The sequence below is a fragment of the Aegilops tauschii genome, chromosome 4 (assembly GCF_002575655.3).
Source record: "Aegilops tauschii subsp. strangulata cultivar AL8/78 chromosome 4, Aet v6.0, whole genome shotgun sequence".
Taxonomy (NCBI): Eukaryota; Viridiplantae; Streptophyta; class Magnoliopsida; order Poales; family Poaceae; genus Aegilops; species Aegilops tauschii.
The window spans coordinates 204,752,332-204,778,061 of NC_053038.3; the positions used below are offsets into that span (position 1 = coordinate 204,752,332).

Genomic DNA, 25,730 nt, shown 5'->3' on the forward strand with positions numbered 1-25,730 from the left:
GAGCTAAGCATTGTGGCAAAGACCGTCGTGACATAACAAATCCATTCGATATTATATCCCGTGATAGAACAATTACATAACTACCAGTGTCCCTTGGACTGCAGAGTGTAGTCAGTTCCTTGGCAAACTGTAACAACATCATCAAAACTGCAACCAGGTGTAGCTTACAGCAAATACAGACTAGTGGTCCTCGTGCGCTATTCCATATAGTTAAAGTTTCTCGAAGGGTGATGTCGTTGCTATCTTAAAACAGCCGCATCAGCGTCTTGTGATTTCAAACTGAAACTTAAAGCCTTAATGTGGGATGCTGCTACCAGCAAGTTCTTCAAACTCAGGAATCCACGGGTGCTAAATCTGCAATTCTGATAGTAGCCTTCCCTATCACTTCACAGTTCTGTTGGGAACTTGTCATTTGTTGTCACCTGCTTTAGGCCAATAATGAACATAGTTAGTGGATGCGGCAACAGTAGAACCATTTAATGTACAAACAAGACATTTGAAAATAAGTTGGTTGCTTCTGGCCACGTGTCTTATGAAGTACATACCATATGGCATTAGAAACTCTCATTGAGTTGGTGTGACAGATAGCATTATTTCTGAGAGCGCTTAAAGAGTTAAAAGATCGGCAATGTACATAACCATATGTGGAACAGCCCCTGGATCTGAGGGCTATCCAGTAGCAGAAGGTAGCGGGGATTAGAGATAGAGAACAGGGATTAGAGAAACTAGACTTTATTGATTATTGATTGCCTCTAGCTTACACGGGGAGGCCCTTTAGGACACCGAACTAGTACTACTTTGACATGTTTTGGGCTCTAATTGGAACCTTACTCAAACTAGAGAACCTTACCAGAAGCTGCAAACTACTTGATGATGCCATGCCCCCAGGGTGTACCAGCAAAGGCAGGAGTGGGCCCGTTAGCCATGGGATGGCACAATCCCATGGCTCGGCCCATGACATACACCGGGGCACACATCAAGACTTGGCGTACGAAAATATGCGTCTCGCAAGATCTGGTGTAATCCCGTATGATTAGGCTAGATTGTACCGACCCGGGTACATTTAACCCTAGCCCTGTCCCCCCTATATAAAGCTGTCGGAGTGTGATCTCATGATATCAGAGTCAGGTGACCCCCTTTTTAAGATTTGGCCAGGGGCTAAAACATGCTTAAGACAAACAACTAGCTAAATCACCATCTCAAGACATGATTCTTTTTTACCCAGGTTCAGGCCGCAATGATGCGTAATACCCTACTCCTGCCTTGTTCCGTTTATATGGTAGATATATAGAGGGTACAAGTGCTCGCGCACTATTGGGGAGTGCTCGGGGATAGCTAAGTGATCAGAGCGTACTGGCCCGGGCACCCCTACTCTTCTCTCCTCTCTTCTACCATGATTTGTTGTGTCTAAAAGACTTTTCCTTCTCCTGGCCGTGGCTCTCCCCTTATATACCATCAGGGGGGAGGGTGGGGGGTAGTGGCGAATCTATGGAGTAGATGGTGGGTAGGCTCAACTCTAATTGTGCCATTGAGATGGGCTGGGAAGCAGCCGATTTGCTGCGCTGGGCCTGATCGTTGGTAGTTAAAAAGAAATTATCTCTATTGGAGGGCAGGCTCAAGCCTGTTAAAGCATGTTTATATATATATACTATGAACTTGGACGTAATTAGTCACATGCCTTATCTTTCACTTGGGTGGCTGCTGTCAGGCAATTGGTCGTTTGACACGAGCAGGCTACCAAGCACTCGAGTCCTCCTGCCTCTCGCGGGCCCCACGTGCCAGTGAGAGGGTGAGGCACCGCTGTTCCTTAGTTAAAAGACTCCATGTACTGTCGTTGTCAACAACTTGATAGGCGCAGATGATGGTGCAGAAAACCATCAGATCCCTCGGTAGGGTAGCGAGCGTGGCCGGAAGTACCAGAGGCGAGTTCGCACGGAGGGTTTACCCAGGTTCGGGCCATCATGGTGAGGTAATACCCTAGGTCCTGCTTTGTTTTGTATTGATGTGGGAGCACCTCGTGCGAGGGGGTTACAAGAGAATGGTGAATATGACTACCGAGAGTACTGTCTATGTCTATGGAACAGATGGATATGAGCTACCCCTAGCCTCGCCTTATAAAGCGGACGAGGGCTAGATATGTCACGTACCCTTTAGGGTTTCCTTCTCTTAGGCGACGGCCGAGGAGACCGCGGGAACATGGCGAGACTAGATCGGATCCCGATCGGGCTTCTAGTCCGGCAGGGCTCTCTTGATCCAGAAGGGCAGAGCAAGGGGGGACAACAACCCTAGGCGGGAAGATCATGGCAAGTGCGGACTCATCCACATCTAGGGTTAATGGGCGGAAGATGGTGGAGCAGGAGGGAGGGAAGAGGAGGGTGAAGGGAGATCTGGGGTCGGAAGGTTCGATGGATGGACCCAGGGTGTCGCAGGAAGATTCGTTGAACGAGAAGCTTAAGTACATGAATCTCAGGGAGGAGGAGGAAGAAGACGTGGTATTAGAGGAAGACCTGGAAGGGCTAGAGAAGGATGCTGAATTCATGGCGTTGGCTAGGGTCCATACTAACAAAAAGTTCAGTCATGGTGCCTTCTATGGCAATATGAGATCGGCTTGGAACCTGGAGCAAGAAGTGGAGTTTAGGGCAATTGAGGATAACCTGTTTTCGATACAGATGAGTTGCTTAGGAGATTGGGAGAGGGTGATGAACGAAGGGCCGTGGATATTCAGAAACTGCCCAGTATTGCTGGTCCCGTATGATGGGTGATCGGAGGTGAATGAGATTGAACTCAATACCTACCAGGTTTGGATGAGGGTGATGGGGCTGAAGAAGATGAGAACTGCGAGTATTGCTAGGCAATTAGCGAGAAAGGCAGGGGAAGTGGTGCGTGTGGATGAGCGGTCAGTCAAGGGCCAAGGGGGAGGGATCCGAGTGAGAGTCACTTTGGACGTGCGAAAACCATTGATGAGATGCGCAAGCCTTACACTAAGGCAGAAGAAGGTGTACTTTGAGTTTGAGTATGAGAAGATGCCAGTATTTTGTGGTGTTTGTGGCCTGGTTAGTCATGTCGCCAAGGAGCATGGTAATGGTGTCCATGATGAAAGTGCTATAATTTACCCTATCTCATTGATTGCTCCGGAGTTTAGAAGAGATGAACATTGGGCGCAAACAGGCCAGGAGGAGAGAGGTACATGGAATACTCGAGGAGGAAGAGGAGGGCGAGGTGGAGGAGCTTGGAGGAACCAGACTGCAAAAGAGAGGTATGATGAGGATCTACGTAGCACGGCTAGCAGCCCGGTCAAATATCCTAGTGATGCCCAACCTGTGGGGTCATTTAAAAGAAGGTTGGAGTTTGAAGAGAAGGATCAGGGGGCAGGAACGCAGCTTCTGTTAACTGATGGCAAAGGGGGAGAGCAGCTGGAATCGAAGGAAGCAAGCATAAAAGGAGGGGAGGAGGGGGAGGATGACACAAGCTCGCAGGGTAGAGGTGGATGGTACAGTTTCTATGGACTTGGCAACATTGGTGGCCCCCGGTTCGGGGGACCGCCAGGCCTAATGATACTCTTAGGGTGGAACTGCCGCGGGATGCGTCAGTCCCGGGCAGTTCGAGCACTTCGGGAGGTCCAGAGGTGCTACAAACCAGATGTGCTTTTTCTGTCAGAGGCACATCTGTCTGACACAGAGGCGGAGAAGTTGATGACAAAGTTAGGGTTCCTGGAGAGGCTGGTCGACCCGAGTGATGGTAGGGCGGGGGGTCTAGTGATGTTTTGGAGACGCGAGATGAATATTACAAAAATTGATGTGATGAGTAATTTCATTGATGCCATTATTGATGATGGAAAGAAGTGGAGATGTACAGGATTCTACGGAGAACCGGCAAGAGAGAATAAGCATAAATCATGGGACTATCTTAGGTCGCTGCACCAAGTTATGGATGTTCCCTGGATGGTTTTTGGAGACTTTAATGAGATTCTTTTTGCTCATGAGAAGGAGGGGGGAGCAGCGACAGATGCAAGGGTTTAGAGATGCTCTGGCCGATTGTGATCTAGATGATATGGGGGCCTCGGGAGATAGTTTTACTTGGAGCAGAGGTCGGATCAAGGAGCGACTAGATAGAGCGATTTGCAATTCGCGGTGGAATAACCTTTTCCCGCATGTAGGAGTGCTGAATGGGGAGATGACGAAGTCTGATCATCGACCCTTAGTGGTGAATACGGAATATTATGCGGAACATAGTAGACCGAGGGGAACTAAAAGAAGGTTTGAAGCAAGATGGCTCAAGGAGGAAACGGTGGAGGAGGTGGTACGAACGGCGTGGCAACGGGCTGCGATGCTAGGCATTGGTCCTTTCAAGTCTAAAGTCGATGTCGTACACACGGAACTGCACCAGTGGGATAGGGAAGTGTTGAAGAGACCGCAAAAGAGGTTGGCGGCCCTTAAGGCGGAGCTGGAGGACTTGAGAAGGGGTCCGGCTACAGATGCAGCCATAGATAGGCAGAAGGAGATACTTCTTGTCATTGAGAACTTGCTGGAACAGGAGGAAATTGAGTGGGTGCAGAGAGGCCGAGCGAATTGGTTAAAACATGGTGATCGAAACACAAAAAAATTTCACATGTATGCCTCAGCTAGGAGGAAGAAGAATACTATCAAGAGTTTACAAGATGAGAATGGCGTGGTGCAGGAAGGGCAAGCAGAAATGGAGAAGATTGTACAAAATTATTTTACTAACTTGTTTACCTCGCAGGTGAATATTCCAAATGAGGATGTAATCCAAAAAGTGGTGCCTAAGGTATCGGTGCAAATGAACGAAGCGCTTCTAGCTCCGTTCACTGAAGAGGATGTCCGTCGAGCACTGTTCAGTATAGGAGATTTCAAGGCCCCTGGACCGGACGGATTACATGCTGCCTTTTACAAAAGGTTTTGGAACATGATTAAGGAGGATCTGGTGAAGGAAGTGTTGGAAGCAATAAACACAGGTACGATCCCAGAAGGATGGAATAGTACCACAATAGTGTTGATTCCGAAAGTGGCAGCTCCGACTAATATCACGCAGTTTAGACCGATTAGTCTTTGTAATGTGGCCTACAAGATCATCTCTAAGATGCTAGCTAATCGGTTGAAAGGAATCTTACTGGAAATCATCAGCCCGGCGCAGAGCGCTTTTGTCCCCGGGAGATTGATCACGGATAACATACTTATTGCGTATGAATGCATGAACACTATAAAGAGGAAACAAGGCAAGTCAGGCCTATGTGCGGTGAAATTAGATATGCACAAGGCATACGACAGGGTGGAATGGTGCTTCCTGAAGAGAATGATGGAGAGGTTGGGTTTTGATAACAGATGGGTCTCGTTGATAATGGCTTGTGTGTCATCAGTTTCATATAATGTTTGCTTCAACGGGACAAATACGGACGTGTTCCACCCATCGAGAGGGCTAAGGCAGGGAGACCCCTTGTCTCCTTACTTATTTCTGTTGTGTGATGAGGCCTTGTCAAGTTTGCTGCAAAGGGAAGAGAACAATGGGAATCTAGTAGGCGTGAGAGTCTGTAGAGATGCACCACAAATTTCACATTTACTCTTTGCGGACGACTCCCTAATACTGATGAGAGCCGATGGGGCTAATGCTGAATGTCTACGGGATATTTTGGATGCTTATTGTGAGAGCTCGGGGCAGTTGGTAAGTGATGCCAAGTCCAGCATCTACTTTAGCCCGAATTTGGCAGTGGAAGAAAGAGTAGTAATATGTCAGAATCTGCGTATATTCACGGAAGCTATGAATGATAGATACTTGGGTCTACCGGCGATGGTGGGGGCGGATAGGAGCGAAGCTTTTGAATACCTCATTGACCGGATCAATCAGTTGTTGAGCGGATGGAAAGAGAAGCTGTTATCTACAGGAGGGAAAGATGTGCTCATTAAGGCTGTTGCTCAAGCCATGCCAGTATTCGCGATGTCGGTGTTTAATATCCCGAAAAAAGTTTGCAAAGGGATGACGGATGCCATATCAAGATACTGGTGGGGTGAAGACGATAACCATAAGAGGATACATTGGGAGGCATGGTGGAAACTTTGTATTCCGAAGAACAAAGGGGGGATGGGATTTAGGGATCTGCATAGCTTCAATCTCGCTTTGCTTGCCAGGCAAGTATGGAGATTGTTGGAAAATCCGGACTCTTTGTGTGCGCAGGTCCTAAGATCGAAATACTACCCGGACGGGAAACTTCTGGAAGCGAAGATGAAGAGTGGATGTTCTTTCACATGGCAGAGTATATGTGCTGGTATTCATACCTTCAAAAGAGGGGCCATTTGGAGGATAGGAGATGGCTCACAAGTTAATATTTGGTCTGACCCATGGATAGCAGCGAGCGCGGATGGACGTGTAAGTCACCCCGAGAGGAGCAAACCTGCTGTCGAAGGTATCTGACCTGATCGACCCGGCGACAGGAGTGTGGGATCACGAGCTTATTATGGATACGTTCTGGCAGGTGGATGCAGAGAGAATCCTTGCTATTCCGCTGGTGCCGTCAGGAATGATGGATGATTTTGTGGCGTGGAGGTTCACAAAGAATAACATATTCACGGTTAGGTCGGCATATCACGCTGAGTGGGATCATCAGTTCGGACGCTGGTTCGAGCGAACGGAAGGCCAACCGTCACAACAATATCCAGTATGGGCAAAATTGTGGGAATCTTCACTGCCGGGTAAAGTCAAGATACATGCGTGGAAAGTGCTGCATGGGTTTTTGCCATGCTTTCGAGTCCTCGCGAATCATCATATAGCTATGCCCACGAACTGTTCCAATGTGTGCAGGAGGATGCGAGGATATAAAGCATGTGCTGTTTACTTGCCCAAGAGCGGCTGAGATATGGAGATGCCTAAAGTTGGATGGCTTTGTGGAGGAGGCAAGCGAGGTGGATAGAGCTGGTTCATCGGTGCTGGACTATATTTTATGTGCACCGCCGAGAGGAAGTCTACTTCCGGATGTCAGTGCGCAGACCTTAATCCTTGTGGGAGTGTGGTATGTGTGGTGGGAGAGAAGGCAAAAGGTCCATGGAGAGGAAGTACAACCGCCAGCCCGATCAGCGTTGTCGATTTCTGCTCTCGCTGCCAACTACACGAACGCAAGAAAGAAGGAGATGGGAGTGAAGAAGGGAGGATGGACCAAGCCAAGGGAGGGATTCGTGAAGCTCAACGTTGATGCATCATTTTATGCACAGAATCTGAATGGAGCAGTTGGGGCAGTGCTCAGGGATGACAAAGGGGGGTTCTTAGCAGCCTCCAATGACAAACTGGAGCATGTGTCGGATGCAGCATCAGCAGAAGCATATGCATTAAGGCATGGCCTCCTTCTAGCGCAACAAATGGGAGTAAACAAGCTGGTGGTGGAGGCGGATTGTTTGGAGGTGATCAGTACAATGAACTCGGGTGGCTTCACTGCAACAGGAGCGGCGGCAATTTATGCAGACTGCAATGTTTTATCAGTAGGTTATACTTCGGTGTCTTTCATTCACTGCCCTAGAGAGGCAAACTGTGTCTCTCATGAGCTAGCTAGGCTGGCGGTTTTTAATCCACCCGGTTTGTGGGTTGAGGAACCACCGGCATCTATTGTAAGGTGGCTGGTGGATGATGTAACGGTTATTTGATCTAATAAAGAGGCCGAAGTTTCAAAAAAAAAAAAACGGACGAGGGCTAGGGTTTACTGGGCTCCTAACCGACCTCATGCGTGAGGGCTTCTTGGCTTGCACGCCAAGATGAACTCCTTGCTCCTAGCCGGGCCTGTGGACTGCCTCCTGGAGTCACGTTGGCCGCTGTAGAAAGCCAACAGATCACCCTGGTGAACAATGGGGCCGAAGCCAGAACTGGAAGCATCACACTTGACGATGAAGCGAGTGCCAAAGTCAAGCATCTCAAGGACTGAGGCTGTGTACTGAGGGGGCGCTTGTGCGCACCAATCATGGCCTGAACTTCTTCGCACCAACGTAATCCCTCCTTTCTTCAGAAGCTTTGTGAGCGGGGCTGCGATGGTACCAAAGTTCTTGATGAACTTGCCCGTAGTAGCCTGCAAGGCCAAGGAAACCGCGTCTAGGACACGAACTAGTACTACTTTGCCATACTCTCGACTCTAATTGGAATATAACTCAAAGTAGACTACCTTAACAGAACCTGGAGACTACCAATACAGAAGCATCCTTCAGGACATCAAACTGCCCTTGTCTAGCCACAGCCTAACCTGCCCCTGCTGCCTTGCGCCTACCATGAGGAATTCCCCAGATAACAATACGCATGGCACACATCAACTTCAAATTGACAAGGAATATAAGCACAGAAACACTGGTCACTTCATTTGTTAGACATGCAGAACAATTTTAAGCAATTAACAGGTTATTTGTCCAAAATAATTGAAGTTCTAAGATTGTCCTAAGTCAAACTTCATTAAGTTTGACCAAGTTTATATGAAAATATATCAACATCTACAAAACCAAAATTACTTCATTAGATTTTTTAATAGACATGGTCAAACTTTAAAAAGTTTGACTTAGGAAAATCCTAAAACTTCAATTCTTTTAGAACAGAGGGAGTAATAAGCCTTTATGTTCAAGCACCAGATAAACTCAGAGGATTAGTGATGATATAATTATGGAGGTTGAAAGGTGAGAAAAATACATACTTGATTTGGGATCAACGTGCACAAAAAAGCTTGCGGCAACTATGAGATAGCATAATATGAGCATAAAGCCTTTAAAATAGTTCGACGTGCCTTCCTGGAAAAAGCATAGACTAAAGTGTTAGAGTTGCACTTGATCAAATTTAAAGGAGCACATTGTGGCAACTGTATAAACTACAGAATAGATTATAAATGCTGACTCATTCTGCAAACATACCTGTAGCATAAATGCCACCACAAGTACTGTTATAAAAAGAGTTGCTGTCTCAAACAATTGAAAGTTCAAGTCCATCTCTTCCCCCATCATCCAGCCAATTACCACACAGAATGGAATCTGCAAATCATGCAACATGGGTGTTGGTTGCAATTGTTTAACCTTGCAAAAAAAAATATTGAAAATGTACAGGACGACAGTTGAATCTTGTTGAGTAAATGAACTTACCACAAACATAGATATCTGTGTTGACGACCCTATGGCAACACCCAATGTAATGTCCTTGTGGCATGCAAGAGATTAAAGATGAGAACAGAATCACACAATTGAGTTGCAGAAAGCAGGGGCTACTTACAAGTTTGTTTTTCATGGCAAACATAATGGCGCTTGCATGCTCAGCAGCATTCCCCACGATAGGAAGCAGAATAACACTAATAAAGGCCAGTGGCATGTTTAATGATTCAGAGGCCCCCTGTTACAACATAGTAAAGAAGCACAGTTTGAGCAGGAGATAATGCATTGATGTAAAATAGGGATTATATTTGTATCCTGATGTAAAACATTTCGTTACCTGTATGGCATCTACCAGGTACCCAGAGAGAATTGAAATCCAAATAGTCAATACAAAAAGCCAGGAGATGGCTTCCCCCTGTGCTATCTCCTTTTCATCCTCCTCATCCTCAGTGCTTTCTTCTTCCTGTTATGGCAAGTAAGAAAATTAGGATTTGAAGGAACTGTGCACAAATTTAAGTCCAGATTTTCTCTGGTTTGTTTTGATGGGCAATTGTTCCTTTTTGCCTCATGTGACTTTGAGAAAACAGCAAATGATTACATGACTAATTAAAAGAGCCTGAACTGTTTGGAAAGTGTGGTGAAGTGACACATATATAAGTCAGAAGGGATATTCAAAGAAAGGTATGTGATGTACTAGTGCAGAGCTAACATATTTAAAGGCAAAAGGAGTGTCGCTAGCATTGTCGATGATAAGTAGAATTACCACGTGTCAACAGCCACCACTAAATCAACAGATAGGATATCGCACCAAGGAGGACCGCCACCGACCACGGAGGAGACTTCCCATCAAAGTACAACATATCAAAGGAAACTCCCTATGACTTAGGAAAGGCTATACGTGTTGTAAATTAACACCAGTCCAACTCCTACTCCTATACGCCCCACGCATCGATATGGAGTCACCCATACCTGTTGAGGGATTTTACATCGATCCTAACAGCGGTAATAGAGTGAGTGTGGAATTTGTAGTCGATGGGATGTCACGTCAGGAGATCAGAGGGTCTTGAGCACAGAACACGAAGACACATGATATACCCGGGTTCAGGCCCCAATTGTGGGTGAAAGCCATACTTCCTGCCTTGCTTCTTCCTTATATATGTGGAGAATATCGAGAGTTACAATAGGGGGAGGACCTCGGCAAGTCAGGCAGTCTGGGCTAGTTCTGATGATGGTGTAGATCCCGGCCTGAAGCTCCTGAATCTTCTACATGGTGTAGGCTAAAACTAGGGTGAGGGAGCGGTCCCCTTCTGTGATGCCCCTGGTACCCCTTATATAGCACTGGTTATGGATGGCTCCATATCGGTGTGATGGGGTGTGCAGAGATAGGAGTCGGATACGGTGTCAGTATACAATGCGTTTGGCCCTCTTCCTATGTTCCATACAGTATTTTCCTACTCCCTTAATTTCATTCGATGGCAGGTCTCCTGAGGGAGCGGCGCTTCTCCATGTGTTGAGGTGCTATCTTTGGGCTTTGCAGGGCCCATTTGAGCGGCGATGGGAGACATGCCGTACGTAATTTCACTTACGCCGACAATGTCAGAGCTATAAATAGGGGCCACATAGAAGGGGGTCCACTCCTTTCTAACTAGTTTTAGCATACTACTCCATGCATAACGATTTCGGCGCTTATCGTCCAAATCTCATCATAACTCGACGGGCATCCCCCGACGTTGTAATCCTCGATATCCTCGATATATAAAGAAAAGAGCAAGGAAGGAAGGAAGGCGTTCACCCACCATGGGGGCTGAACCTGGTTAAATCACGGTGTCCCCCTTTACTTGTGTTCTAGATCTACTGTATCCTAAAAGTTAGGTCCCCTCAACTACAAAGTCCACGTACTTGCTCTAGTGCTGATGTTAGGACACAGCGAAAATCTCTCAACAACTGGTGCCGACCATGTGGTTGTCACGAAATCAGATCAAATCTATGACATCATTTCATCATCATTGTCCGACGACGAATCATCCAGGGCAATGACAAATAGCCAAGGGTCACGGGAGAAAGACTCGGGGCTTACTCAGCGAGAACGCCCCTACTTCTTTTCCGACCCGACCAAGGGAAGTCCAAATGCACAGGAGAAGGCGTCATAATTCAAGTCCTCCGACCCCAAACGCCCGACGAATTCACCCAAGGAGGAGAATCATGAGAGATTCACGGTGAAAGAGGTCGCTACCAACTGCAATGCATGAGACAGATCGGGGTATCCACCCTAGAACTTCAGCAACAGTCTGGACAACCAAAGGGTGAAGCAAACTTATGTTGCCAGAAGGCAATACACAAGATCATAGGGAAGAGGATCGTTCAAGAGAGAACACGTATACAAGTAGAGCAGAATCAGGAGCGTCTCTCTGAAGAAGAAACTGTGAGTGGAGTGTTCAACTTGTCAGCTTCGCAGGAACATGATGAAGCAATCCAAAATCTCATGTACTATCCTCACAACTCGCTGAGTTTCCATGACTCGAGGGGTACCCCTGACATTGTAATGCCTGATATCCTCGATATATAAAGAAAAGAGCAAGTTGGGTAGTAGGGCTTTCACCTTGGGGCCCTAAATCTGGGTAAATCATTTGTCCCCCTTTACTTGTGTTTTAGATCTACTGATATCCTGACGTGACGTCCCCTCGACTACAAATTCGATGTACTAGCTCTAGTACCGCTGTTAGGACCCGCGAAAACCCCTAGACATATATTGCATGCATACTGTGCAGCTTGATCACTTACTTACACCACCCAATGCAGATGACACAATTGTACATGGATGACTATAATAACTATGACACAGCATTAAAATGATATGTGCCCCTCAGAGTAAAACCTTATGCATCCATATCTCGCTTTACAGTTTTCAGTGTTTGCATAAACTATTTCCCCTCATCTAAGAAAAGTGTTTGCATAAATTAGCTTTCAACTACTTACTTCGCCAATTGGGCTGTACAGACTGCGCTGGCTCTTGAGTTGAAAAAAAAGATAGCTAGCATAAGCCACAAGCATTATGCAGCTACTAAACCTTGAAAGAGAAACTTCGGATTTTCCATAGTGCGCTTCAGAATGTGTAAAGTGAAGCACCGCTGGAAACATTAGACCCAAGACAGCCATCAACAACAACCCAGAGTTCACAACAGCTGATGCCTACATAGAAAAATGCAAGTTAATAGAGATAAAATGTGTGGATAATATGGAAATAACCACCTTTTTATTCTTACCTTATTGAAGACCTGATCTCTATTAGGATGAGCAAGCCCACCAGCAAAGAAAGCACACCCAAGAACTAACAGCATGTTTGATAATATAGAGCCTAGTAGTGACTGCTGTACGACACGAATCATTCCGTTTTTGAGAGCATATATCGAGATAATCATCTCTGTCGCATTTCCAAAAGTAGCATTTAGAAGCCCCCCAACTGCAGTTTCAAAAGGAAGAGTCTTTACCGATTGCTGAAGTCAAGATTTGAATTAGAAAGCTAAGATAATATGGAATGAAGACACATACTTGTTGGGCCAGTGTAGCAAGCAAGTTGCCTGCACAAGACAAGGAATCTGTTATTGAAAATGCTAAATGGAGCTCGAGCTCCATGTGGACGGAATTTTGAAAAATTCAAAATCACACTTTTATGTTTCAAAACATTCTGAAAAATATGCATATACCCAGAGACATAATGTACATGAGTGTAAAATTTCATGTTGAAATACGTTAAAATGAGAGCTACACAAAAAAACAAATATGTGGCTGTTTAGCACATGCACTATTCATTCTCAAAGTCAACGATTTTGTTGTCTTTTGTTTAGTACATTACATCTTTGTATACGTGTATATTTTTGTACATAATTTTTTGAAACTGAAAATTTTGAATTTTGAATTTGTTTTTTCAGTAACAGGCTCCATGGAGCCCGTCCTCCAAAACGCCCTACTCATCCGTTGTAATATACAGTAAGTTATATAACATAAAGAAGCTAGATTAGACAAAATCCACTAGGCACTTACTCAGTTGCATATCCCAATCTCTCGGCCAAGGGCGTGATACCAACTAAGCTGAAAAGGAAAACCCATCCTTGCTGTGAAGCATTTGAAGGAAGCAATCCCAGAAATGGAAAGCATTATCAGGTCAGTCTTGCTGTTGCAAGTAAACGTGACGAAGAATGCAGCAGAAAAAATGAAAGCATGCGCCCCTATTATAGATTCAAAAGTAGTACAGTAGTAAAAACGAAAGAAGCTAACAAAGCAGAAAGAGTAAATCATACTGCATCAACTCTGATGAATGCTGCAGAGTACTCAGTTTAGATGGGTGATCATTGTGGGCATGTTCCTTACGTGGTTCCCGGAGAGGTAGTGAAGCGTGATGGCGAGGGGCCCGAAGGGCAGGAGCACATTGATCTTGGCCTGGAAGATGACGATGCGTATGCTCCTGAGCGTCATCCGCCACTTGCTCCGGGGCGAGAGCGACTCCGCCACCGCCGCGAGCGAGCCGATGTGCTCGAAATCGAGCGACTGCATCTTCCTGGCCGGCGGCGGCGTGCCGGCCGCCATATCATCCTCCTCCTCGAACCCTAGCTCGGCCTTGTCCGCCGCCCCCATCATCTGAACAAATCCAAAACGAAGCGAATCCAATTCAAGAACCGCCACCGATCCCTGTCAACCCCCGGACAGCGCAAGAATCCTACCTCCCGCGCGACGCGGACAGATGAAGATAGCGCTCCAGGAAATGCGAAGGATTAGGGCTCGGATTTGGATGGTCGATTTCCAATCAACAAGGCCTCTCCTCGTTCGTTCTACTAATGTTTTTCTCCTCCCGCTGGTTTTGTTGCGCGACGCGACGGACACGGGACGAAGCTGCCTGCGTGCTTCGTTGTGGGCGGATCCGGCCGTAAGCTGGATCGGCTTCGGGCCCGCGTGTCATGGAGAAGAAATGTGCGTCAGTGCCTTGCCCACGCTTCGTGGGTGGTGGTTGGAAGAACCTTTAAAAAAAACTAACTATTTGACGTACGTTGCAACCAGGATATATATATATAATACTCCCTCCTTCGGGTTGTATCTCGTATTTTACAAAACTACCCCAATTAAACTCATGCATTAATTTAGATTAATTACAGTGCATGCATGTTTGCCACCGCATTGGAAACTAAAAATGAGATGAGATGAGCACTCTAAATTTGAAAAACAAAAGAGTTGAGATAAGCCTTGTAAACCGAAAAAGAGGGAGTATCACATCAGTCGTGTATGTCTACAGCCATAGCTCAACGTAAACAATTTAAACTGAAACTCACGATTTTTTGTAGGTATGAAGCACATCTGGATAACACCAGGATTTATGGGCTTATACATAAGAGATTCAGTGAGTTTATGGCAGAGATTGATTATGTGGTTTTCGCAAATTATAACCTTGCCATAAGTGAGTTGATTGATTACCATAATTGCCATATATGAGATTATCATGAGTTTATGGCCTTATCATATGTGAATTGATTGATTACCGCAATTACCATACTACATTTGAGATACACTGGGATTTCACAGGCATGACGGGCAGACGAGAAAACCAGTAGAAGAGAAAAAACCCCGGTGGAAGGGGGAGCAAAATCGGTGGAAGGCGAAGGAGAATCGGTGGGGGTGGGGGGTCTCGGAAGTGGATGTGCATCATCTCTACTCCTAATGTCTGAATTGGTGAATAGTATCCACGGTTTTTTTTGTCCCATCACTTTCGTCCGTTTTATTTCGTTGCTTTTTTCGCCCCCCCCCCCCCCCTCCCACCAGCCCACCGGTTTATTTTTGCATCACCTTTCACACAACGAAAAAATCTGAACGGATCAGAACTTTCCTTGCTGACGCAAGTTATTTAGTAATGTATTTATGTGAAAGAATCAATCACGATCAATCTTTAAAGATCAAATCTAAATTAATTAACCTTACCATAAATTCGTTCAATCACATTAATTAATCTTGTCATACATCTAAGCGAGGAGCCTGCGGTCATAAGTTTGTGAGAATTCCTTATTTAACACCGTCTTAAAATTTGTTACCTTATTTGGCACTGATTTTTTTTCTTCTTTATTTAACATTAGATCTAAATTTTATGGCCTTTATGACACTTCCGTATTGAGCTTTAACCATGACATCTGAAAAGATCTATTTGCCCTTTGTGTGGTATGTGAGTGACCAAAATTTAACGTGTACGTGTGTATCCAGCTGACTCGTTTTGGTAGGTGCACGTGTATACAGATGCATTATGTGTTATTCATTCTTTTTCTTTTTTTGCGAAATATTCGTTCGTAAGTTGTGATCGTGCGAGCTGGAGGCAGCAGCCGGCAGGTCACTATAGGGCAGGGGTGCGCGTCCTACCTGCTCCACATCGCAGGTTCGATTCCTCAGTTTGTGAAGGTAACCCTCAAAAACAAAGTTGTTTTTTTTTGCGAGGTAAAAGAAAACAACACTTATGCAGCAGCAAGGAGCGATCTCGCGAGCATCCATAGCGAGGACGGCCGTGTGACCACTGTAACAAGAAGCACTGCACGTACACTATCTGTTAACTACATATATTTAGACGTACATTGGAAAAAATTAAATTCAAAATTCATTTTATAATTTAGCGTGAAAAAATTCAAGCTGTACGTAGGATGGTTGCCGGCACCCATGAGCCACCCCTTATATGCATGCCGATACTATCACGTAAGAGTACGTGACCAACCTAATATGCATGCACGTGCAATGCTAATCAAAGATGAGCTAGCGCATGCATGTACTAGTGCGTGTTTCCTTTCCTGTACATTTTGCATTCAAGGAAAATCTTCGATTAACTTTTCTTTGGTGCAAAATCACATCGAACACCAACCAGATAGAATCGCATACTGAATCTAAACTATCACGCTAAATTCTGGGCACATACCCCATGAGGGGTAAATAGGTCTCAAGTGCCATTTAACACCGTTAAGGGTCGAAATGGACAGAAATGTTATAAAAGGACATAAAATTTAGATATGATGTTAGATAGGGAAGAAAAAGTTTTCCAGTGTTAAATAGGGAAAGAAAATTCAAAACAGTGTCATATAAAGAATTTCTCTAAGTTTGTACGTGGTTTGTTCGTCTCGCATGCTCCCTCAGATTTCTTTAGCACGAGCGCCGACACATTGGGCCACACGGCCACACCTGAAACTCCCCGTTCTCTTCGCTTTCCCCATCTCGTAGATCCCGATCTCCTCCCTCTGGCTGCTCCTCCCAACGCCACACCGCCATGGCCTCACGCCCATCCCTCCGCTACAGTTGTCCACGGCGGCATCGAGGGCATCGATGCAGCCAGCCATAGAACGTCGATAACCGCCGCTGCTTCTCAAAGGTCTCAGTTCTCTACTCCCCAAATCCTACTCATCTTCATATTGTTGTCTCCTTCAAGATTGATCTCCACTATTGAAGGTCGCTGGTTTCCGCCGATGCTGCCGTCCTGCAAGGTAGCCGACCTCCTCCTCTGGATCATGTTTTTTCGGTCAATGCACATCATACTCCGTGGCATAAATTGATGTGGGTTACTTGATTTTTATCTTTGTTGCAGGGGTTCAAGAACGTGAAGAAGCTACAAGTTGGCTACCTCACGATCGCAAGTTACTCTACTCCGGCAAGTAGTTCAATCATCAGTAATTTGGTGTGTCAAGCCATCTTCTAACTAAGAAGTAATCAGTTCAGAGAACTAAGAAGCAATCAGTTCAAAACCATCTTCAATAATCAGCTCAGTTCAGAGAACTAAGAAGTAATCAGTTCAGAGCCACCTTTAGTCATCAGTAATTTGGTGGGTGTGCGTGAGCTCAACCACAACTTTCCCTTCAAACAAAACAGAAGCCCTTGTTGAGAGAAATCCCTCTTGCTACTGGTAGTCATGCACTCAATCACAAGGTTTGAAAAGAAGCTGGTCTAATATTTCTTCTTATGTTTTTTTCCAACCCCGCTTTGTGGAATCGGAACATTTCCTTCAAAGAAAAAAGAAGCCCTTGTTACTGAGAGAAACTACTCTTGCTACTGGCATTTATGCGCTGATGTAACATTTGTTGTTACGTTTTTTGCAACCCCAGTTTGTGGAATCTCCATGAAGCGAGCCATTATGGTGTTGTTGTTTGTACTTCTTGTTGTAGCCCTGAGTTTTGGAAGGGCTGGGCCTGATCGTTACTGTGGTCGTCAACACAAAGCTCAAAGTACATGAAGAACTAGATTTCTTATAAGAAAGAGAAATCAACAAGGTATTTTTCTTTGATGCCTAATTTATATGTACCGGTTATGTTTCCTTCAGATATATATAGCTATATCCATGTATAAATAACTATTTTTCATGAAGATATATTTATAATAAGATTGCCAGAGTACCTCTTATTATTTGATTCCAGTAACAGTTCGAGCTGCTCATATTGTTTCCACCCATGTGAAAAATAACAGGTGCTTGGAATTGGAATGTTTTCATTCCTTGAGTTTCGGTCATTTTAAAGGTATGCATGCCACTACTCATATTTTTGCCTCTGTAGCCAAGTGTTTAAATAGTGTATGGACTAAATCTGGAATTATATGAGCTAAATTATAATATCTGCTGCTGGTCTTCAGTCTTCCACTTCATGGTTTATCATAAAATAATATAAGCATTTCCTCCATGTGAGAGGTAGCATAGCAATATATTTAGTGTTATCCAACAAGTTTTTTGAGGCGTGTGTATTCCTCAAAGAAAAAGGTGTGTCAGTCTCAGTGATAGCCTTTGAGTTTTTGAACAATTGCCACTGCTAAGATGATTGGAAATTGCTTTGTACACATTCTACTAGGCTCATCTTCTGTTAATCCCTACAATTTGAGGAATGAAGGGAAGGGAAGACGTGAGGAGAAAGCTCTACCTGCACAGGACACAAGATCTGTGCCGGGAATTCGGTTGTGCTTGTATGTTACTGTAGAGCGACCATTTCATGGTGGATGTTGATGATCTCAGATTGATTCGATGCTGGAGCGAGGTAAAGTTGTTATTTACTTCTCAAGTTCGGACTTGCATATCAAACAAACATAACCTGGCAACAAGGTTAACATCTAGGAAAAAAATGTGTGTGTGTGTGTGCGCGCGCGCATCGTGCATGCGTCAGTGTCGATACATTCACATGTTGATAAGTATACGAGCATGTAGGCAAATGATGTCAAGACAATTCAAGAGGCATGTCGGACTGGGTGGTGTTGGCCATGTCGCCTGCTAGTCCTCGTTGCTTGTTGGTGTGTTTCTAGGGGACGATGCTTTGTTTGGATACCAAAAAGAAAAATAGTACACATAGAGAGACTTTCTTAGTTGCAGAGTAACAACATATAAGGGTGCATCTTTTGACCATTTAATGAATCAGAGTTTTAAGTAAAGAGACTAACTCATCAACTGGAGAGTGAGATACTAATTGCTTTCTTTGTAGTGAAGATGGCCTCTTTTGGGGTGAGGCACAACTATAGTTGCACAGCTAAAGTTCCTATGTTCAAAGGCTATAACTCCTTGTCCTTTGTAGTTTGGATTTTGGAATAATTATCCTAGATAGATGCTAGAATGGGAGAAATACCCAACAAAACACAAATTTAGCAATGGACATGCATGTCTTTTAATCACTGCAGCTTGCTTATAATGTTTGTGTTTTCATCTGGTATGGGCTTGGAAGCATGCCGTCGTCAGAAGGAATCCATCATTTTGTCAAAATATTGGATGTATAACTAATTCCATGTTTGTGTTTTCAGCTGGTATGAGCTTGCACTAATGATGTATAAAAACATTGATCTGATGGCAGGAAGATCCAAGATGGTACTGTATGGTTCTTGCATTAACCCTCTTGTAGATATTGAAATGCATGAAAGTCACATTAGATTATGTATTGAAACATATACAAGGTTTTCTCTACCAAAGTATATATTGTGTTTCTATTGTTTGCCTGAGTAATCTGAATTCACTTTATGTTCTTGAAGTTATTGGTCTATCAATTATTTATATGTATTTCATTTTGCCAAAAAAAACAAATAAACAGAAGAGCCAAACATTGCATGCTTCGACAAACGAAACCTGCCCACGGAGGTGGTGGCGCCGGTGGTAGGCGGCAATGAGGCAACAACGCTTCATGAGGCGGTCAAGTCTGTGGTCGTGAGCCGATGCATCCATCGACGCGGCAGTCGAGTCAACTTCAAGACTCCATTAGTGATATTTGGTTGTGTTAAAGGAAAAAATTATTAGGATAATAGAAACTGTTGGGATAATTTATTTGTATAGTGGATGAAGTTATTTCAAGTAACATATCTTGAAATGGCAGCAAAGAAGCCCGTATTATGTTAGCACAAAATATATTTGGTATTTGACCTTTTTTTATGTTAGCATGTAATTAGTCATGTACTCCTATACTGAAGCTAAATCAAGTAGGTAGTCTAAAGCTTGGTCAGTTAAAATAATGAGCAGGTCTTTCTTATTATGTTTTGCCATTTATTGTACTTTTGGTTTATCTTCAAACTTTTTCCTTCCAGCCCTTGGTCTCCCATAACAACCTAAAGAAGTTGATCCAATGACAACATAAATAAATTATTTGGCATGGTAGTTTCTCCTTCCCATTATTTGAGGATTAGAGCTTCAAATAATTCTCTAGCAAAGGTAATATAGCTAGGAAGTCCGAATTTCACAAAGTAGGAACAATTTTTCAAGTGTACTTCTTTGGTCCTGAAATATGTCTTATCTTGTGGGATTTCGCACGGTTTCTGTTCTAAAAAGAAAAATGCTTCAGGTTTCGGCAGTTAGGACAAACAACCAGGAAGGAAAGTACATATATTGAAAAGAGAGCCAAGACACGGTGTCGAGAATGAAGGAAAATGGAAAGTAGGGGTAGGATTTCTTTCTTTTTTTGTCTTCTAAAAATAAATAGAGTGAGGTTAAGGAGACACAAAGAATGGAAATGAGGGGTAGGATTTTTTTGGTCTTCTAAAAATAAATAGAGCGAAGTTAAGGAGACACAACAATTATTGATAGAGAAAAAATTTGGAAAATCAGTTTTTGTTATATAAATGGAAAGTATAAGTCATCATGTTTGACATATTATTTTCTAAATTAGAACAATTTTTTATCATTTATTGTTATTGTGTGGCAATGCGTGAATATTTATTGTAAAGTATATGTTGGCAAGATTGATGTTGAACCACTAGAGTACAGGCCCGTTGTCGTAGTATAGATACCATTTCATATATCATGGCCGGCTACGATGGTGTGCATTCTTTGGCACTGGGAATTGGCCCGGGACACCGTAGAGGGGAGAGGAGGGGAGGGTGACACCATGGAAGGAAGGGGAGACTACGCTGAGAGAAAGATGTGGGTTGAACGTCGTGGCTGGGAGAGATGGCAATGGCATCAGCGAGGAAAGCAGGGTGGGGGAATGAGATGTGGGTATGAGCGTTCTGCCATGGAGTGAGAGAATGAGAGAGTGAATTGCTTTTTTTATATAAAAAATAAGAAGGTGCGGCTGTTTGCTTTTTTTAGGGAAAGCGATTGTTTGCTATGAGAGAAATGCCACATACTTTTATGTAGTGAAAAATATCAGATACCTCAACAAAGACATTTCTGGGATTTTTTTTACCAACAAGTGATTTATAGGTGAACTTATAGTTTATTAAAATTAGAATCTGATCCACTCTACTAAAAGAATGATGCCACTCACTCCGACTAGAAACATAACCTACTCGCTTTTAGCATGTGACCAATGAATATATGTTGTATATAAGCTTATTTTTTAAAATATTGTTTATATGTTCACTTTTGTATATCAGAGATAAAAACTGGTGGCTTCTGAGGATGCTTTGATAAATGTCGATTGACAAAGTTTTATGATGGTTCGGACTGAAAAATCATCGAGTTTTACACAATCCAAAGAGATGCATACAAATGATTATTCTTTATATATCTGTTCCACATCATAACACAAAAAGGTGTGTTTCTATATATCTTTATTTTTGTAGATTATGGGAGAGATGGAAATGGATTATGTCGACTTAAAAAAATCCATCCACAAAGGTGTCGAGGCGATGTTGTTAGAAGGGACAAAAAATTCACCGAGTTTTATACAACGAAAGGCTCGTAGCAACGCACGGGCATTCTACTAGTAGGTGTAATCCACTGCAGAATATATCTTGGTATATCCATGAAAGCAACTGTGTTTCTTAGGTGAAGATTTTGTATCCTGCCCATGAGCTACATAATATTGATGGAGTAAGAACCTTGTAAAGAAAATTAATATTTCAAGCACTTCCCACGCAGCATGGATTACTAACTCTGATTTGGTAAATAAGTACTAAACTTCCTTCTATGAGGAAAGGTCATTGGTGATCAAGTGCTAACTCCACTCTAATGAAACTAGTGTCAAGTTGAGAGGATACTGAAACTGAGTTTCAGGCATAAAATAATGAAAAACAAAGCATATTATTGTTTGGACAATTGTACAGTTTGATCACACGACAGTAAACACTACAAAAAAATACACTTCCGTGATGATACGTGTTTGTTACAGTAGGTCATGTTTTCTGTCATGCATGTACATCCATGACAAATTTATGACGAAATCAAGATAGTCATACCTGTGCTGTCATAGAAGTGTTCCATGACATTACCAAAATTATCATCACGGAAGTGTCCACTTCCATGACGATAAATCGCGCGTCACAGAAGTGCTTTCGTCAAGGGTGACCGACACGTGGCATCCACCGTAACGGAACGCCGTTAAGCTATCGGGTCCGGTTTTGGATCCGATAACTCGTTAACAGCCCCGACCAATGGGGATTTCCACGTGTAAAATCATCATTGGCTGGAGGGAACACGTGTTGGCTCGCCGTTGGGACAGATGTCATCCACTCATTGGACCCAAAGCGTCTATGATACGTCGACACGTGGCACGGCCCAACAGAGGCCCATTCCTGTGAAAAGGCCGGCCCGTTTGACTTGGTCAAAACGTGGCGGGCCGGCCCACGTCAAGCCTGTTAACGGCCTGTTCACATATAGCCCATTTACAGCCCGCTAACCTAGGGCCCGTTTACGGCCTATCCGAATTAGGTCCAGTAGCGTCATCTGGGCCGTCCAAAATAATTCCAGCCCGTTTTAACTTCCGACCCATGTATGGCCCATGACGTCTTTCGGCCCATATGAGGCCCTTAGTAACCCTCGGCCCATTAACGGCCCGTGGTAAAACTGGCCCGTAATGAACAGTGTATCACTTTATACCCATTAACGGCCCATTATACCGTTGGGCCGTTTCCAGCCCATGTTATCTTTCGGCCTTCTCAGGGCCCATTTATTCTTGGGCTCATTTCCAACATTCGTTTACTTTCGGCCCGTTACTGTCATTTTCTGCTTGTGGGCCAAATTCAGCCCGTGGTTACAGTCGGCCCGTTTGTGGCCCGTTAATACGTTGGGCCGTTTTCATAGCGTCATCAAATACGGCCGATTAACGATGGCCCGTTATGGTCAGCCCATGAATGGACGATTTCAACTCTAGCCCATTTACGGCCATAATGTGGTCTGTTATTGGCCCATGTTTGGCCAATCGATCATACGGCCCATAGAAGGCCCATTGATGATACGGCCCGTAGAAGGCCCATTGTGTCTACGACCCGTATAAGGCCCATTGTTTCTACGCCCCGTAGAAGGCCCATTGTTTCTACGGCCCTTAGAAGGCCCATTGTTTCTACAGCCCATAGGAGGCCCATGTTAACTACAGTAAATATGTAGCCCATGGTTAATGTGCCCTAGTTTTAAAAAATAGGCTATTGCGGCCACTAGCAAACCGCGAAAAAAAACCCCACTGACTACAAGAAAACAAATAAACAAGACAATAAGGAAATAAATAGGCAAGCAACTTACGCTAGGCTATAATGGCTATTACACATATTACATCCACTGTGCATCAAAGTTCACCACCAGTGCAAATATAGGGAACAAAGCAGCATATAAACGCCGCAGCAAAACAAGTCCAGAACTAAAACCACTTCAGAAGAGCTCAAGAAACAATATCCTGGGTACCCATAATGCTGGCAAGATGCTTAGCAAGCTTATTAACTTTCTCTTGTTTGACGCTTAAATCCTCCAGCACTTGCTGTTGCACCAGAAAGTATGCATCTGAATTCTGCAGGGACTTCCTCACTCCTTCGGCTTCCTGTCGCATAACATCTGATCGATGTCTTTCAACTTGAAGTTGAGACTCAAGAAGCCGATCTGATTCAGGCAGCGAGTTCGAAGAGCTGGTGCCAGCAGTAGTAGCCAGTAACTCGAACACTACATCAAGACAGGACTTTGGGGTTGTCTCAGTGTCTTCAATATAGTTTTTATCAGCTTTCTTGGAGACCAACAGGGATGTCTCACTATCTTGAACCTTATCTGCATTACTTCATGTACCATTGCATAACGGGGTACTCTTCTCTAATATTTTATCCGCATTCTAAAAGAGAAACAAACAAACACATTACAGGTTTACAATGTAGTATATGAAACTCATTTTAGTAAACCAGTTCAGTAGTAAGGTGGACAGGATAACAGCATGAAACAAACATATATCTATGTAGTATGGTGACTGTATGGTCTATATCATTCTAGTTTATGTTGCCAAATCAAGATAGATACAGTCCGAATCATATCTATTTAAGACAAAGCAGCTTAGACAGAATATAAGTGTGGGAAACTACACAACAATAACAACACTTGTAAGGTGCATGGCATGATAATATAACTGTTTATTCAATTGAAACTGAAATCAACATAGAGCAAGTTACAACAGCAAACACGTTAAAGAAACAGGTTTAAAACATACCTGTTGCGCCATTGGAGTTTCAATTGCATCCTTCAAATTTGAAATTAGTTGGTATGAGTAAATACAGTGATGCAAGAGTAAAGTAGTATGAACCATAGCTACGAAACCTGACCTGAGAACAATTCTTTTTCTGCTTTAAGCGTTGACTTGGGGTTCAGAGTGGTGGTCCTCGTGTTTTGGGCACTACAGTTGCCTTACTAACTGCTCGTGTTTGGGTGCTCTGTGGTGGAGACGGTGTTGTGTCAACGGGAACCGGGTTACTATCTGCTGGGGTTGGGGTTAGAAGGGGCGTAGTTGGTTCTCTGTCCAACTGGGTAGGGGTACAATCTGCGTGAGTCTGGGTTATGTGTGGTGGGGCTAGTTCATGGGCAAGTACAACCGTGGTTCTATCTCCATCGACAGGTAGCACGATCTTTTCTGAAGACCGTGTTTTTACTCCCATAGATACTGCCATCACCCCCTCCAATTGAAATGGCTGATAAACAAGAAAAGTAAGTGAATGTACAGACATTGTAAGATAGACATGTGCAATGGATAGTAGGGAAGAAAACAGGGCATGAAATAATTCACATTTATGTTGTCTAACCAAACATAATAGCAGGACATAATTTCACATATACGATGGCTAATTAAACAGGATAGCATGACACAATTTCACATGTATGATGGCTAACTAAGGATAGAATGACATACTTCAAAATATGATGACTATGTAAACAGGATGACATGATATAACTATACGATGTGTCTATTAAAGTGGTTGGCATGCCATAAATCACAAACATGCCGTCAATGGAAACATGATGGCATGATATAATTCACGGATAGTGTCGGATGTGGGGTTCTGGCAAACCCTTAAGGTTCGAACACCGGGGAGCGCGTGAAGTCTTTCCCTCCTACCGATCTACGCCCTAGCTCACTAAGATCTCGCGGACGAACTCGACGAACTCACAACACAGAAGGACACGAGGTTTATACTGGTTCGGGCCACCGTTGTGGTGTAATACCCTACTCCAGTGTGGTGGTGGTGGATTGCCTCTTGGGTTGATGATGAACAGTACAAGGGAAGAACAACCTCCTGAGGTTGAGGTGTTCTTGTGAGTAGGCTCTCGATCGGGTTGGATCGAGCTCAGATCAGATGCCTCTACTATGGTGGCTAGCTCTACTTATATAGGCCCTTGTCCTCTTCCCAAATATCGAGCGGGAAGGGAGCCAACAATGGCGGGCAAATTTGAAGGGGGACAGCTAGTACAAGCTATCCTAACAAAAGCGGTCTCCGCCTGCGAAAAGCTCTGGTGGTGACGCTGCCTTGGGCTCCACGATGACCTCCGTCTTACCGTCCTCCTGGTCTTGGTCTCGTTGAACCAATATAGCAACCTTTGCCTGATGCCTCGGTACTCTTCGCCTGCGCTGGCCTCCTTAGCACCAAAGAGGAAATAAGGACGCTGCGCGCGCTGGCGCCAGCCTGGTGTGGTTTGTCATGGCTCACGTCACGAGAGCCTCGTGAGGTTTGCCCCGCCTTGATATCTTTGCTCCTCGTGAGCCTGTCTGGCTAGGCCACTCCAGAGGAGGTCTTGCGTCGTCCGCCTCGCGAGGCTTGGACCCTCGCGAGGGTCTTGGATGCCTTGTTGATGAAGATGGGCCGTACGGCCTGCTGGCTTAGCCACGCCATGGGCCGCAGGCAGGCAAGTCTGGGGACCCCCGTTCCCAGAACACCGACAGTAGCCCCCGGGCCCAAGGTGCGCTCGGGCTTGGC

At 44.3% G+C, this 25,730-nt stretch overlaps 1 protein-coding gene and 1 long non-coding RNA gene across 9 annotated transcripts; one reads left to right on the forward strand and one right to left on the reverse strand.

Annotated features, from left to right (window-relative positions):
• Window positions 1–28: 28 nt before the first annotated feature.
• Window positions 29–14,096, reverse strand: LOC109742129 (vacuolar cation/proton exchanger 2). Of its 4 annotated transcripts, XR_012181779.1 has the most exons (13): window positions 13,832–14,096; window positions 13,482–13,748; window positions 13,155–13,225; window positions 12,663–12,691; window positions 12,377–12,573; window positions 12,090–12,302; window positions 9,451–9,576; window positions 9,235–9,351; window positions 9,108–9,161; window positions 8,883–8,999; window positions 8,153–8,762; window positions 7,717–8,059; window positions 29–422 (listed from the first exon to the last, which is right to left on the reverse strand). XR_012181779.1 is itself a non-coding variant. In XM_020301203.3 (12 exons), exons 2-12 carry the CDS (start codon window positions 13,746–13,748, stop codon window positions 409–411), a joined length of 1,299 nt encoding a protein of 432 aa, XP_020156792.1. In that variant the 5' UTR covers window positions 13,832–14,096; the 3' UTR covers window positions 29–408. The 4 variants fall into 4 exon arrangements, 2 of the variants coding, with proteins under 2 accessions (XP_020156792.1, XP_020156791.1); XR_012181778.1 differs by having other exon boundaries at window positions 7,717–8,762; XM_020301203.3 differs by lacking the exon at window positions 7,717–8,059 and having other exon boundaries at window positions 8,669–8,762.
• Window positions 14,097–16,322: 2,226 nt separating this feature from the next.
• On the forward strand, window positions 16,323–19,606 carry LOC120962868 (uncharacterized). Of its 5 annotated transcripts, none has more exons than XR_005754039.3 (7): window positions 16,323–16,609; window positions 16,711–17,048; window positions 17,225–17,389; window positions 17,583–17,632; window positions 17,957–18,139; window positions 18,891–18,954; window positions 19,175–19,606. It is a non-coding gene; the product is annotated as an uncharacterized lncRNA (long non-coding RNA). The 5 variants fall into 5 exon arrangements; XR_005754040.3 differs by having other exon boundaries at window positions 17,285–17,389; XR_006662477.2 differs by having other exon boundaries at window positions 16,323–16,497; window positions 16,575–16,609; window positions 16,711–17,389.
• Window positions 19,607–25,730: the final 6,124 nt, after the last annotated feature.

Bases quoted from the DNA above. Each gene is read 5' to 3' on its own strand.
- LOC109742129 (XM_020301202.3), bottom strand. From the start codon at position 13,748: ATGATGGGGGCGGCGGACAAGGCCGAGCTAGGGTTCGAGGAGGAGGAT. The intron at 12,692-13,154 runs GTAAGTGCCTAG...TGTCTTGTGCAG, and splicing joins AGATTGGGATATGCAACTGA to GCAACTTGCTTGCTACACTG. The intron at 9,577-12,089 runs GTAAGTAGTTGA...TTGCCATAACAG, and splicing joins TGTACAGCCCAATTGGCGAA to GAAGAAGAAAGCACTGAGGA.